At 37.6% G+C, this 15,521-nt stretch overlaps 3 protein-coding genes across 10 annotated transcripts in view; all 3 read left to right on the top strand.

The window, feature by feature from the left end:
• The window catches only part of LOC117390451 (apoptosis-stimulating of p53 protein 1-like), a 37,382-nt gene extending 32,027 nt beyond the window's left edge, over positions 1-5,355 (top strand). For all 6 annotated transcript variants that reach the window (XM_033988192.2, XM_055231093.1, XM_033988190.2 and 3 more), the window contains 7 exons: positions 285-322; positions 399-766; positions 843-980; positions 2,062-2,195; positions 2,782-2,948; positions 3,029-3,228; positions 4,160-5,355. In XM_033988192.2, coding sequence (XP_033844083.1) covers positions 285-322; positions 399-766; positions 843-980; positions 2,062-2,195; positions 2,782-2,948; positions 3,029-3,228; positions 4,160-4,201 — 1,087 coding nt within the window. In that variant the 3' untranslated portion in view covers positions 4,202-5,355. The remainder of the gene's footprint in view (positions 1-284; positions 323-398; positions 767-842; positions 981-2,061; positions 2,196-2,781; positions 2,949-3,028; positions 3,229-4,159) is intronic.
• Positions 5,356-5,735: 380 nt separating this feature from the next.
• Positions 5,736-8,913, top strand: sdsl (serine dehydratase-like). The gene is made up of 9 exons (XM_033988186.2): positions 5,736-5,826; positions 6,053-6,215; positions 6,305-6,341; positions 6,413-6,552; positions 6,631-6,719; positions 7,284-7,517; positions 7,910-8,040; positions 8,141-8,227; positions 8,337-8,913. The coding sequence occupies exons 2-9, from the start codon at positions 6,069-6,071 to the stop codon at positions 8,438-8,440; spliced, it is 969 nt and encodes a 322-aa protein (XP_033844077.1). The 5' UTR covers positions 5,736-5,826; positions 6,053-6,068; the 3' UTR covers positions 8,441-8,913.
• A 4,347-nt stretch (positions 8,914-13,260) lies between these two features.
• Positions 13,261-15,521, top strand: part of syt14a (synaptotagmin XIVa) — a 28,610-nt gene continuing 26,349 nt past the window's right edge. For 2 of the 3 annotated variants that reach the window (XM_055231028.1, XM_055231030.1), the window contains exon 1: positions 13,268-13,282. In XM_055231028.1, coding sequence (XP_055087003.1) covers positions 13,270-13,282 — 13 coding nt within the window. In that variant the 5' untranslated portion in view covers positions 13,268-13,269. Of the gene's footprint in view, positions 13,283-15,521 lie in introns of all 3 variants that reach the window. The other variant, XM_055231029.1, reaches the window with a different exon arrangement.

Raw genomic sequence — 15,521 nt, 5'->3', positions numbered from 1 at the left:
AACATGCATAACATTTACATCACATCAATGCAGTAACTATTGTTCTATTTGGTTGCTTTATATTGACAATAGCATTGCCAATAATTAACCACATTCAATATTCAATGTAACAGCTCCCCAAATAAAGACATTTTCCATCTTATATGCATAATTAATAAAGTTATTTAACTTATGCAAAGGTTTCTCCATACAGTACATTTGACAAGCCAAGTGTATACAAGAATAATATATAAGTACAACAGCCTAAGACAGACAACTTACAGTGTGTTCCCATTTTGGGTTAGGTTCAACACTTTGGCCGGAGGCATTGAAGGAGTCTCTGGTATGTATTTAACCATCTTCTCATTTAAATCACAACTTAAATATATTATTATGCCTGACCTATTGGTATATTTCAGCCAACACTTTTTACCAACCCGACTGTCTACTGGGCGACATAGAGAACTTACAACTGGCCAATGGCAATATTGAGTCCAGTGATAAACAGACCACTGCACCTGCTCCAGAAGGTGAAGGAAAGAATACTGTGAATGCAGACTCTCACCTGCGCCTGTCCCCTTCATCTGCTGTGAAAGAAACGCCCAAAGATACGGCACCCGAAAAAGCCAATCACGTGTCCCCATCGAAACCGCCAGGCCCCTCCCCCACTCCTGATAAGCCAGAGGACCAAAACAATAACAAACAGAATAGTGTTAGTTCCGCCCGTAATTCTGTAAGCCACTCTTCCCCATCGCCCTCTCCTCCTGCTGCTCCTCCGCAGCCTAAGGTAAAAAGGCATACAGTGCAATATGTTATGTATGAGAACCTGGTTGACTTAAATATCACTTTGTATTGTGGGCTAGGTGAAGCGAACCAACCTAAAGAAGCCATCGTCGGAGCGCACCGGTCATGGTCTCCGAGTGAAGTTCAACCCTCTGGCACTGCTGTTGGACGCATCTTTAGAGGGAGAGTTTGACCTGGTGCAAAGAATTATATATGAGGTAACTATTAGGGCTGCAAAGATAAACTGGAATAATTGTGTCTAGTTGAATATTAAAATATATCATAATCGTATTTTGATAATCGTTAACATCAAAGGCTACAGGTGTAAATTAGTATTCATGCTATAACCAGGCACCAGCATTTTTCGTATGACTTGTCTTGGTTAATGTATTTGTTGTGCAGTGTTCCTGTGCAAATAAAAAGCATACCATACCATTATCTGAACTATTCAGATGCTAAAACACATACCATAAAACCTTATATAACAAAGATATTGGCATTATTAAATCAATATGTCAAAAAAAGAATCCATAATACACCTGTTTATAAATATTCTCTATCTAGAAGACTTCTGTCACTCTATGTGAACCTTTATTTGGTTTAAAAGTTTAAATTTGCAATAGAAAAAATTGACAAGTCAACTACTAAAATAAGAGTTTGTTGCTGCCCTAGTAAATATGTGAATCTACCTACATTTGGTTGTGCGGGGTACTGTTATACAACCATTTTATATGCCAAAAACACCCACACACCAGTGTTACCACAGCAGGTAGAGAATTTGAAAAACGTCTCTACCTTCTTGACAAAACTTTGACTTATCTTTGATCCTTTGGAAGCATTGTCAGAGCAAATATTCCTGCTTTTACTGTGATAATACACAAAACAAAAGAAGCAATAGCAAAGAGCTTATAAGAACAAAGCATTTCCTATTCCATTGATGCCATCTCCCACACAGATTGTGATTTATTAGAAAAAAGTGTTTGGTATCATTATCTATGACAGCTAAATCTTTTCTAAGAAATATCTTAATACAAGTTACCATACCAACTTTAAAACACTCTACACTAGAATATTCTGCTCTTAAAACTAGTTTCTTTCATATTATGTAAAATTGTATACTGAAAGCTGCCAAACAGTTCTATGATCTGTGAGTGACAGTAACGTGTGCAGCGTAGGTTTACAATGTATGTGACTTTGGTATGCACTGAATCTCCCCATAGATATTCAGTTTAATTAACTACTGAATAAAAAACACAATTGTCAACCATAACCAGATGTTGTTTATTACATTTGTTTTAGGTGGAAAACCCCAGTATGCCCAATGATGAGGGCATCACTCCCCTTCACAATGCAGTTTGCGCCGGTCATCACCACATTGTTAAGTTTCTGCTGGACTTCGGAGTGAACGTGAACGCGGCAGACAGTGACGGATGGTGAGTGTCTTCAATCATGTTATAGACTAATGAGGGAACGCTGCCTTGTGAAGGACTAAAGGGCGTCTGCTAATGAACAGGTTATGCAGCTGCCCATAGCAAACAATGAGTGACATAATAGCGTTTCCAAAATTGGCAGAGTGAGCTCCGCCAGAGGAAGTTATTACAAGTCTAATAAGCTTCCATATCAACACTCACTTAAATAGATTAATGGACCGTTCCATTCAATTTATGTTTGACTAATATCATGTAATTATATGCTGTCATTAATGTGTGTATTACATTTGGACATGTCTTATGAATAAAGCAAAGCCCACACAGAATTATATTACATCTGTTATGTATCCCCATTCAAACATGAAGACAGAACTGATTTTCCTGAATTTTTGATCTGACAATTTCCCATATAAATTACTGGGAATATGCAGGGAAGGCTTATGTGTGAATAAAGCCACAAAATCGGCAGTACGAGTTTGGTTTCCTTGGTTACGAGCTTGGTTAAGTGTGACCACAGTAGGTTTCTGGGACTGAGTGCATGTGTGAATGGGAGTCATTGCTAAGTGTTGGTATGATTTGATTTTTCCAGGACTCCTCTTCACTGCGCAGCTTCCTGTAATAGCGTGCACCTATGTAAAATGCTGGTGGAATCCGGGGCAGCCATTTTTGCCACAACCATTAGTGATGTTGAGACAGCTGCAGACAAGTGTGAAGAGATGGAGGAGGGATATACCCAATGTTCACAGTTCCTATATGGTAAATTAAATCTATGTAGTAAATTAAAATCCCAAGAACAACTAAATAAACTACAACATTTGTCATATTGTTTTCCTCAGGTGTGCAGGAAAAGTTGGGTGTAATGAATAAGGGCCTGGTGTATGGTCTTTGGGACTACACAGCGCAGCAGAGTGATGAGCTGTCCTTCAGTGAGGGAGATGCCATCACTGTGCTGCGTCGCCGTGACGACACTGAGACAGAGTGGTGGTGGGCGCGACTCAATGAACGCGAGGGATATGTGCCCCGAAACCTGCTGGGGGTAAGGCAACACAAAACACAACAATTCATGTATTTGTTTATTTGTATGCATAAGTTTAAGTTATTCTATTTGTAAAGTTGTATAGATTAGTCTTAGCCTTGGGGTAGATTGTAAATTTTGTTGCTGCATCCGTTCAATAAAATTTATTTTACATTGTGTCTCTGCCAACATAGTGTTTGCTACTGAAGTGTTGGTATTGTTAACTGAAGTGCTTGTTGACAATGTTCCTCTATACTCAGAAGACAGAATTTAGGAAAAGTGATTAGTCAGTGAAACTTTGTATCTTTTTAAAAATATATCTGGAGCATTATCTGTGGAATACAATCTCTTCTGAGGTTGGTAGAAATATCTGCTGGGTAATTTATGCCTCGGGGAGTACAGAGGCACACATTCTATATTGCATATGGTTCATGCTTTTATTAGAACAGCTGAACTACTTTAATAAAACTGTCTTATACTGAAAGCCTTACCCAGCCCAGGCTCAGCAGCTGTGTCCTACTGTATAGAATGCTGTCTCACTATATACAGAAAGAGTTCAATTTCTTCACCTGTTTATGTGGCTCTACAATGATTCTTAATAAGAACAATAGGCATTCCATTGATTGGACACTTGAAAAACACACACAGTGGTGGTAAGCTATTATTCTTGTGATAGCTGCCTTGGGGCTGACTGACAGACATGTGGCTGTGAGTCTGTGTCAGTGGCCTCTCTGCACACTAACAATCACTCAGTCAAACACCACATTCATACATAGACAATGTGTGATGTGTGTCTTGCCAAACAGCACAGCACCATTATGCACTAAGCACTGAACCACTGCTGCCCCAATTCGTGTTTATTTTGAGTTATCCAGATATAGATTTGATTTTGTGTGTGTGCGTTAATTCAATGCACTGACCCAATCCTCTCTCTTTTTGGTGCTCTCCGCAGCTGTATCCAAGGATCAAACCCAGACAGCGCTCCCTGGCTTAGGGCCCAGATCAGGAACCACGTGAACTGGCAGGGAAAGCAGGGAGAATGCACGAGAAGCGCAGCAGCATGTGAGCCAAGGCATTATCGGAAGAGGAGAGATAAAAATATGGAAGTGGAGATACAGAAACACAGATGAACTTTAGATTTTTTTTTGTTTTTGTTTGTATGAATAAGAAAACAAAAGAAACTTGAATGTCATTTTAAGAAGCAGAATACAACATTGCTGCATGAGAGAGATGCTTAAGAATACATGCACCATTTGGATGTAACTTTTAAGCCAAACTTCACTTTATTTTTGTATGGCCGAAAAGCATTCATCTTTGTGCCATAGAAGCATGCATCCTCTTCTCAAATGCAGTGAAAACAGTATGCAAACACTATGATGGTGTGTTTAAAATAAGCTAAAAAAGAAGGACGATGAAGAGGGAGAATGAATGTGTAGGAGGACAGAGTTAGGTGCAATAAAAGTGCAAGGTAAGTCAGTTTTGTATGTCCACAGTTGATTGGGCTGTTTTGAGTTTTGGTGAAAATGTATATGTGGATTTTATGAGAGGACGATAGATTTTTTGGTGCATAAAATATGTTTTTTATGAAAAGAAAGAAGACAATTTAGCAATGCTGTGTCATTTTTCACTAATAAAAGCTGGCTGTTACACTAACTTAATGAACTATTTTGTGTATATTACATTCTGAACAAACTGTGTAAAATGGTGTTTCCTATGGGACAGGATTAAAAAGTGTTGAGTGAAATGATCCCACAAAGTTAAATCATAAGAGGATCAAATGTTTAATTGCGACATTGTGGAAACAAATCTGATATTTTTTTTACATAAAGTATTTATATAACATAGTTGAATCAATGTGTTAATCTCATAATTGTGCTGCTGTGTTTAATTTTAAACATTGAGCATTGTTTTGTTTTGGGGTTTTTTTCATATAAATGCTGTACTATATTATACAGATCTAACCACAGTGACATGTTTTGTGCCACTCACTGCTGCCACCTAGTGTACAGACAAGCGACACGTGTAAGTTTATACTGAGACTGACTGCTTCTTAATGTAAATGTAGGCCTAAACCATTTCATATTGTGCAGAAGCAATGTTTCACAGATTGTGTACAGTATTAATAAAATATAGTGCAGAGAACCAAAATGTTTTTATTGTTTCTTATGAAATGCCTCTTCAGTTGACCTATCTCATTGTAATATTCCTTATCTGTCACCTCATGCCACCTTTACTCTTATGAAGGTAATAAACCATGGACTTAGCAAGGTAAAAGATTGCAAAACTGCGACATGTAAGTTTATTTTCTGATCATTTTTTTTATTTTATTTTTTTATTATTATTATAACAGATATTATCATAATCTGTTCCGCGCTCATCTCAACTTAATACACAGTGAAATTTTTATAACACATTTATCTTTATTATCTTTACAGAATAGAGTATTGAAATGATTGTAACATTTTATTTTGAAATCCATAACCGGAAGTGTGTCTTATCAGTAGCTTCCGGTGTGTATCATGGGGCAGAGTTTAAAGAATGATTCATTATTTTTCTGCTTAAATCTCACGTGATTATTAAATTATTAAATACATTGTCAACTCAAGGGTTTCGTACAGGGTAAGATATTGTTTTTTTTCTTTTCTCCAAGGCTATGATACAACTTTACGGGAATTATGATAAAATACGGATGATGCATGCATATAAATGATTTTTAATGTTGTTTATACGTAGGTCTTATCAAGTGCATTATGCTCTGTTATTGCTATCTTATTGCTAAGTTATGTCATACATAAAAGTTAAGAATGATGAGAAAAAGGTGAATTGGTATTTTTGCTTTACCCAGTGAGACTAGGAGCACCATGGCTGGGCACTTTCATATAAACACTCCTCTGCTGGAGAGCACCGGCATGTCCAAACGAATGGGCACCACTGTCTACCTGAAGATGGAAAACTCCCAGCCCTCTGGCTCCTTCAAGATCCGGGGAATTGGACACCTTTGCCAAAAGGTAGCCTATTAATTCCCAACCATTCATAACCTACTAGAAAACAAACAATATCTCAGCTTTACCCAGTCATTGATCAAACTTTTTTATAGCTTGCCACTCAGTCAAAAGGGGTGGTATGCTCTTCAGGTAACTGTACATTTCATAGATGTTGACATGATATTCTTCCTCCTTGTCCTGATGTTGTGGGCTTTTCATAGGTGGCAATGCAGGTATGGCTGCTGCTTATGTAGCCAGAAAAATGTGTGTACCAGCTACTATCATAGTTCCTTCCTCTTCTCCTCAACTGGTGGTCCAGAGACTACAGGATCAGGGGGCAACTGTTAGGATAGTAGGCAAGGTAATTTAAGCTCCAAATATATTTTATCTATGCAATGCATGATTCTGAATAGTAAGCCTATGTTTTCTTTATATTTAGGTCTGGGATGATGCCAATACAGAAGCTCTTCGATTGGCAGATGTTGAGGGGCTCACATATGTTCCTCCATTTGATCATCCACTGCTCTGGTAAAAAAAAAACCAAAAAAACCCAATGATCTTTAGATTTAAAAAGAAAATGGGGGGAGCACTTCACGGGGTCATTTAGTAATGTATAAATCGTTTTTAAAAAATCAAGTGCTCATCAATGAGTATTTAGAAATAAAATAAATTAAAAATGATAGACCTCATTGTCTTCTGTTGTATGGGTAAGTTTCAAGATCAGAGGCACACTGAGAGATTATATTGAAAGCCTTTTATTGTAAAGTAGACAAAAATGTATGTTCTTGTTGTCTAACTTAAAGGATATTGTTGCTTTGGCTGGAATGTTCCCCAGCATGGCATTTGACTTCTTTGTCTCCATGGAGACAAGCAGGTGTCAATGTCAGGACAGTTTGAAGGTGTCCTTGCTCACAGTAAAAATGCATGTTTTTCAAGGTATTTCTGATGTAATTCATGAAATTCAAGATAGATGTGTTTGATGCCATACTTTGGAACATTCTGCTTGCCTCATCTCCATTGAGACAGGTGACAGATTACCCATCAGAAAGGTTACATAGTGTATCTTTAACCCAGACTGTTCCCACTCTGTAGGGAGGGCCATGCCAGTATGATAACAGAGGTGGCCTGCTCCCTTGGGCAGGGGGTGAAACCTGGCGCAGTGGTGGTGTCTGTGGGTGGAGGGGGGCTGCTGTGTGGTGTCGTCCAGGGGCTAATGAGCGTAGGCTGGGTGGATGTACCGGTCCTCGCCATGGAGACCATGGGAGCCGACTGTTTCAACGCTGCAATTAAAGCCGGCAAAGTGATCACCTTAGACGACATCACCAGGTTAGAAACTTTATATTTGCGTAAGGATGTCGCAATAACAAATTTTAGTTATATTTATTGTGAGAAGAAACATTGTAAGATCATGACCAACCAAGAGTCAAATCTGTAAATTTCTTTCAGTCACATTGTTCTACTACATTAACCTTACTCTAGTATGCAACCAGCTCTATGAAATAAATTTTTCTGAATCATTAAGTAAAGTTAGTGACAATAGCTGGATAAAAAAGCACTTTATTTAGTTTTTAGGAATATATTTAAAATTGGAATTTTTTTTATTTTTGCTTATACAATTGTCAGGATTTCTTAGTTTTTAGAATAGAATAGCATCCCTAATTTCATGTGATGTTTTTATCAGAATTCTTATGTGTTTTTTTTCTTCTGTTTGTCCATAGTGAGGCAAAATGCCTCGGAGCGAAAACAGTGAGTGAAAAGGCCTTTGAATACAGCCAGTCCAAGGAACTTAACATAATTTCGGAATTGGTCACAGATCAGGAAGCCCTGCACGCTGTCGAAGCATTTCTTGGTCAGTAGCAGGGTGTATTATTTGAGAACTGTGGATAAAATGTCACCCAAACACGTTTAACAGTAAAGCATAAGTAAATAATTATTGTTTTGTCTTGTAGATGAGGAACGTGTATTGGTAGAGATGGCATGTGGAGCTGCCCTTGCTTCTGTCTATAGTGGAGTTATAAATCGGCTACAAAAAGAAGGTAAACTATTTTTTTTCAATCTGCATTATGAACATATCTATATATTGCCATCATGCTTAATGGACTGATCAGTACTTTTATTTTAATATATTTTGAATGTTTATCTTAGGTCGCCTGCCACTTTCTTTGGGTCCTGTGGTGATCATTGTTTGTGGAGGCAGCAGTGTGGACATGCAGCAACTATCCCTCCTCAGGCAAAAACTTCAGGGCTGATCCACCATTTTATCATATATAAAATACAAACATAAATAAAACTAGCAATATATCCATGAAGGATGACACAGATAATCTATATTAGCTGTCTGATATCTTCATTTGTAATTACCTTATTGGCCAGGTGATGGCGCTATTGTTCACTTATGTGTAGGTCCTGTGTATTTTTAGAGCATGATTATTTTCTTTTTCCTAGTCCAGTGTCACAGTTCTTCAATACAGTTTATAAGTCAACAACATGATGCTATGCCTATAGTATAATCTTTTATTGTCAGAGCTCCTTATTCAGATCTAAAATTAAGTAATATTTTTATGCTTACATGATGTGGTTTCACCCACAGCTGAAATTTATCAGTCCAGTCAACTTGTGTTGTGTGGGAAGCTATTACTATGGAAACGGCACTTCAGTTTTATTTCTGTAACATCAGTGTTTTTATAATCTTTGCTGTTTTCAATTGAGACACTGGAATAAACATATAGAGAATTCTTTTGGTTTTGTATATTTTGTTTGTATGGACGACTCCTGAATACTTTTGGGTAATAGTTATATATAGACTTTACATTTTAGACAATTTATTTCTAAATATAAAAAAATAAAAAATGTATTTGAATAAGTAAACAAAGCACAGCTAACTGTATGGAAATGTATGAGTAACTGAGATAGACCACTATTAATCCACTCCATAGCCTTATAATCCTCTGGAAGTCTCTTGATGTTGCCTATACATGACAAGGTCATGTACAGACATTTATGCTGTTACAATTTAGACTGATTTGAAATGGCCTAATTTCTCTTCAAAAAATCCCAACTATCAATGTGCCAAATGATCTCGACATACCTTATTTTTTATTTTGGATAGGTTGAATAAAGCGCTATAGTTGAATACTTATACTTGACCTGCAGCCGTCTGTTAATAGGTTGAGTCTGTAAACTGAAACTAAAGGTCAGGCTAAGCCATTTCTATGACAACATGAAGAAAACATTTGGCAAATGCATCAAAAAGTAATGGAGCACTTCAGCATGTTCAGTGACATAAACCTGATTAAAAATGTCATATAAGTTTAGAAGAAAGGATTTTTGGTACAATAATCACTGCTTGTAGAATTGAATACATACTACTATTGCTTCCACACAAAAAAATCTGTACCTAACCAGTACTTCTGTAGTACTAGTGCTGCTACGTTCCTTTTTCCTATTCCTTACTAGTCTTGATTGTGATTCCTGTTTGTCCTAACATGATCACTAACTACTACCAGTACTTCCTAGACTACTGCTGCTACCACTAGTAGCTACACTGCATCTTACTACTACTGCTACAAACAACTACATCTACCACATCCATTACTCTTGTACATTTTGCATTTACTAGTGATATTTTGGCATTTATTCTGTTGTCAGACTCATCACCAATTAGTTTTTTATCTGCTGAAGTAATGGCATGTTTTCTACTCAGATGGCAGTTTCACTAATCCTCAATCCCTAAAGATCCTCCATCCCCACAACTAGGGACTGAAGACTCACAGCCAAAAATCTTCTCATAATAGCATCACTTATCTAATTACCTGTCCATTAGGATTGCTACATTTTTGCAGCCATCTCCACTCTCCCCCTGGTTTTGGACTGAACAAGAAAAATACCTAATTTAGCCTCGCCGGATCTGATCTGAACGCTGTATGTATCCATGACAACCAGATGACAACATGGTGAGTTTAAATTAAACTCCAAAGACTCAATGGAGCCATTATACAAGCATAAAGACTCGAAGAATCACATAAAAGCACATGTCATTAATTTGCTTTCAGATGGAATAAGCAGCAGAAGCGATAGTATTTGAGTTTCAATGTGCACATACTATATAACTTCTGATGGAGGGTGTATCACGTGCTGTCTCCAAGGGGATATGCCATTTATTTTGCATCCAGTTAATTTTACATGTGTTTTTGTTGCTTAAAAATCAAAGAACATCTATACATATTTTCTCTACAGATCTGACCTGTAACTTGGCCTGGTAGTGTTGCCCACGTCTCTCCATGGAGATAAATAAACTCAAAGCCCTGGATGACCCTAAACCAGAAAAGTTACAAAGTCTATAAGTCTACAAAAAATGTCTAAGAACATCCTATACTCTTAGAATGCAGCACGGGAGGACAGCCAAAGCAGATTTGGGACAGGAGCACAAATGGGGTCAGCTGACGTACCTTTTAGAGCATCTCGCTGCAGTATTAGTATCAGGAAAAAAACATAATAATGTGAAAATTCCAATCAAGTTATTAGATATTCATGAGCTTCAGTCAATACTTATGGGCACAGGTGGAGATAGGACATATAGAACCAAACTATACAGGTAAATTTATAGCAATATTTCATAGTACACGCAAAACACAAAACTATTCTCATTAGTAAACACCCCTGGCTCCTGATACATTTTTAATAATGACAACAATATTTGACCTTTTACATTTCCAGAACACAATGAAACAACTGAACAGGTTTTCAACACAACAAAACAGTGAAAAATATCTTGTATCTCTTAATTATTAGTCTCTATGGTAAATTTAACCTTTGACATGACAGTCTAATCAATGAGTGTTTTTCCTTTCTCGCAGTAAGCGCAGTGACACATTCTCTGGCTGTGCAGACTCCTGCTGTTTTTCAAAGATCATTCACCTGAAATCAACCCGGGCTGATGAGGAGCAGAGGCAGTGGTCGTGGGTGACGAGAAAGAGCCATTGTAAGGAGAGCTAAGTGCCTTAAAAGTTCTGTGCCTTTATGTCTGCTGTTTTAATTCAACTGTATTTTATGACAGAAGAAGCACAGAGATATATTTGGTATTAGATCATAAGCTGAATCATAAGCTCAGTGTTTGCTCGCATTTGTTCATCTATAGGATTATGGCAACAGGTATTACATGCTAGGCTGCTCAGTTTGACTAAGCCCCTAATAGCATCACAGGTACTCAGCAATGGATTAAAAACGTTGTGATGAAAGTAAAATTATTCCAGTGTCTCACACAGATATCTTATGTCATGTATATACACTCACCCAAAGGATTATTAGGAACACATACTAATACGGTGTTTGACCCCCTTTCGCCTTCAGAACTGCCTTGATTCTATGTGGCATTGATTCAACAAGGTGCTGAAAGCATTCTTTAGAAATGTTGGCCCATATTGATAGGATAGCATCTTGCAGTTGATGGAGATTTGTGGGATGCACATCCATGGTACAAAGCTCCCATTCCACCACATCCTAAAGATGCTCTATCGGGTTGAGATCTGGTGACTGTGGGGGCCATTGTAGTACAGTGAACTCATTGTCATGTTCAAGAAACCAATTTGAAATGATTCGAGCTTTATGACATGGTGCATTATCCTGCTGGAAGTAGCCATCAGAGGATGGGTACATGGTGGTCATGAAGGGATGGACATGGTCAGAAACAATATTCAGGTAGCCCGTGGCATTTAAATGATGCCCAGTTGGCACTAAGGGACCTAAAGTGTGCCAAGAAAACATCCCCCACACCATTACACCACCACCACCAGCCTGCACAGTGGTAACAAGGCATGATGGATCCATGTTCTCATTCTGTTTACGCCAAAATCTGACTCTACCATTTGAATGTCTCAACAGAAATCGAGACTCATCAGACCAGGCAACATTTTTCCAGTCTTCAACTGTCCAATTTTGGTGAGCTCGTGCAAATTGTAGCCTCTTTTTCCTATTTGTAGTGGAGATGAGTGGTACCCGGTGGGGTCTTCTGCTGTTGTAGCCCAAGGTCGTGTTGTGGCTTCACAAATGCTTTGCTGCATTCCTCGGTTGTAACGATCTATCAGCTTGAATCACTCGGCCCATTCTCCTCTGACCTCTAGCATCAACAAGGCATTTTCACCCACAGGACTGTCACATACTGGATGTTTTTCCCTTTTCACACCATTCTTTGTAAACCCTAGAAATGGTTGTGCGTGAAAATCCCAGTAACTGAGCAGATTGTGAAATACTCAGAGCGGCCCGTCTGGCACCAACAACCATGCCACGCTCAAAATTGCTTAAATCACCTTTCTTTCCCATTCTGACATTCAGTTTGGAGTTCAGGAGATTGTCTTGACCAGGACCACACCCCTAAATGCATTAAAGCAACTGCCATGTGATTGGTTGATTAGATAATTGCATTAAGGAGAAATTGAACAGGTGTTCCTAATAATCCTTTAGGTGAGTGTATAGGCCTATAGTAAACTCTGTATCACTTAAGATGGATGAAAAGGCCTTATTTTTTCTTCCGGTTAGATTAAAGGGGCACAATCTAGGCATGTTTTTTTAGATGGAGAGTCGAAAAAAAAAAACATCTTTTGTCCACAGAGATGTTGTTGCTTTGCCTGAAATGTTCCACAAAAGACAAACGCATGGCACCACCAAATAAAGTAGGTAGTTAAGTAAGTAAGTGGTATTTTGGGGTCTAAAACTGTTTATATCTGAACAAAGGCCAGATATTTTTATTTTATATCATGCCATGGAGTATTCCAGGAATGACACTGACAATGACATTTTCATACAACAAACAGGTGACGGACCTTCCACCACATAATGCACATACTGATCCTTTAATGACATTTTTAAGGCTTTTTGTACGAATTTGATTAAAATTACATATGGAATTTTGGTTTTGGAAATGTGTTAATTTATTATTATTATTTTTTTTAGTTAACCATGCATATCCTGGCTGTTTTTGGATCGGACCGTACCATTTCCAGGGCCACCCCCGCTCTCTCTCGCACAATGGGCTGCTCCCCCTTCTTTACCTCGCGCTTTGGTTGAAACCAAACAGAACATCATGGCGATTGATGGTAAGTAGGCCAATAACGCTTCTCCTCCTTTTCTAATTAAGTTTAGCTGAAAATATCGCGTGTCACCAGATAATTCTCTGAAACTGGACGCACCATGAGAGCTTTGAGCAGCTGTGTGCCTCCTGTCTGGGGTTTGCTGTTTGTGGTGCTGAAAGGACAGTTCCACTCGTGTTAATGAATGGATTTGAAAAGTGAATGAAACACGATGTACTTTATTTCTGCAGACTTGATTTGATTTTTACCACGCTGAATGTGCTGGCTCTTCTGTTTTGTTGTTTTACGTTAAGATACTTTATTATCCCTTGTGCAGTGGGTAACATAGAGGAGTATTTCTTGTTTTGTCTTAATGCTGGTTCATTATAACCTCTTGTTTTGGAGTGTTTTGCTTGTGGCTGTCCATGTGCCTTTAGTGTTTACAGACATAAGCACATCCTCTCACCTTACTGGCTGCTCTTATGTAACTTTGCAGGTTGTTAAGCAGCTTTGGATGTGCCATCAGGAGAGTATTATTTTAAATGCAGCCCATGTGGGAAAGTCAGTACATTCAATCATGATTACTCTGTAGTGAATGGCCTTTTACATTAATGACATACCTGGACTACCATTTGAAAAATTGCATGTTTCTGTTCATTTGTGGTGTAGGAAATAAAATGAGCTGGGATTACATACGTATGCATTAGGAAAGATTAAAACTCAACAGCATTCATGGTTTATTGTTACTGTACAAAATATATTGCATTATTTGCATTTTTGGCTTTATTTTAACCTTTTATTTAAGCAGAAACTTCTAGGACTTCATTTGATAGAGACTTTTTTTTCAACCCTCAGAGCAATGTTTTATTTATTTATCTATTTTTTACATTGTCGTCCATCCATTAACATGACGTAAAGCCAGTGCGTTATATAATTTGACTCAGTGATTTGAAATTTCCATGGTTCTTAAAGAAGCACAACATTATAATTAATTAGGACTGTGTAATGAATTGACTTTTAACTGTAGTAGTAGTTTATCCTGGGTCTTCTCTTAAAGTATGAGTCATGTTTTTTTCTCTCAGACCTATATGTATATATATAATTTATATATCACACATGCGCTTTCCACGTTCACCTTTTCCACTGCCCCTCCTCCTCTCCTCACCACGCCCCTTGACCTGCTCCTCCTCTGCTCTAACCACATTAGTCAGCAGAAAGGCACTTTCTGAAAGCCCCATCATTACAGCAGACCCTGTCAGCCATATTTCACTGAGGTTGGTTCATTCACATGAGATTTACAGGCATGTGCAGCTGCTCTAGTCTGACCGCACATATGGCAGTAAAAGGCACTGTGACAACAATAAGGTTTTTATTGCTCCAGCTGTAGCTGAATGAAACTGCAAACTCAACTTTTCTGCAGCTTTTTGTGTTGCACTTGTACATACTGGTGATTTGTTATTATGAAATCCAAAATACATGTCATTCATTCTATTGTTTCACTGGCTAATGTTTAATGAGTTATGGATCACTGAATACCTGCATTAAAATGTATTTTGTAATGTTCTCTAATACATGGTCCAATCAGAGTATCAACTGTATACACTGGGTTACATTGTATTATGGTGTAAAAACACAACATAGGATTAAAAAGCGTTTTTTCTCTGTTTCACCATTTGTAATACTAGACATGTAGTAAACCACTTTTAAGTAGACAGTATCATTAAAAGAAATAAGCTGCAACAAATACATAGCAGAATGTACCAATAATTAGCCATAAAACTGACTTATTGACCCCTTCATACCCCATATCTTATCGTATTACAACAAAAATACAGAAAATCTCTCCACTTTTACAAAGAAAAAGTACTCAAAACATATTGTTCCAGCTTTCATATACTGAATGATGAGTCAATAGTAATTATCATTACAGGCTTATGTAATGCATTTACTTACCCCATTTATTGAAGGACACACACACATTTTTTTTTTGAAAAGTAACTGTATTCTGAAAAGCACCAAATAAAAGTGAATAAGTAACAGTGTTGAACCAGAATAGAGTTACTCGAAATTAGGATAATTAATACATATTTTAGTACATTTATTTAATTACTTCCCAACACTGTGTAGAGTTTTTGGCAGTATTTTGTTATGGGCTAAATTATTCAACATTTCTTGTTTCAGTTTGTTTTCATTTGGCCTCTCATTAAATTCAGATTTTTCCCAATAGCATGTATTCAGTGTTGCTGCTTATGTAATAATTGCAGCA

Source organism: Periophthalmus magnuspinnatus, chromosome 22 (genome assembly GCF_009829125.3).
Source record: "Periophthalmus magnuspinnatus isolate fPerMag1 chromosome 22, fPerMag1.2.pri, whole genome shotgun sequence".
Classification (NCBI taxonomy): Eukaryota; Metazoa; Chordata; class Actinopteri; order Gobiiformes; family Gobiidae; genus Periophthalmus; species Periophthalmus magnuspinnatus.
Note: the sequence above shows the minus strand (reverse complement) of the source record. Positions and strands in the feature narration are given on the sequence as shown.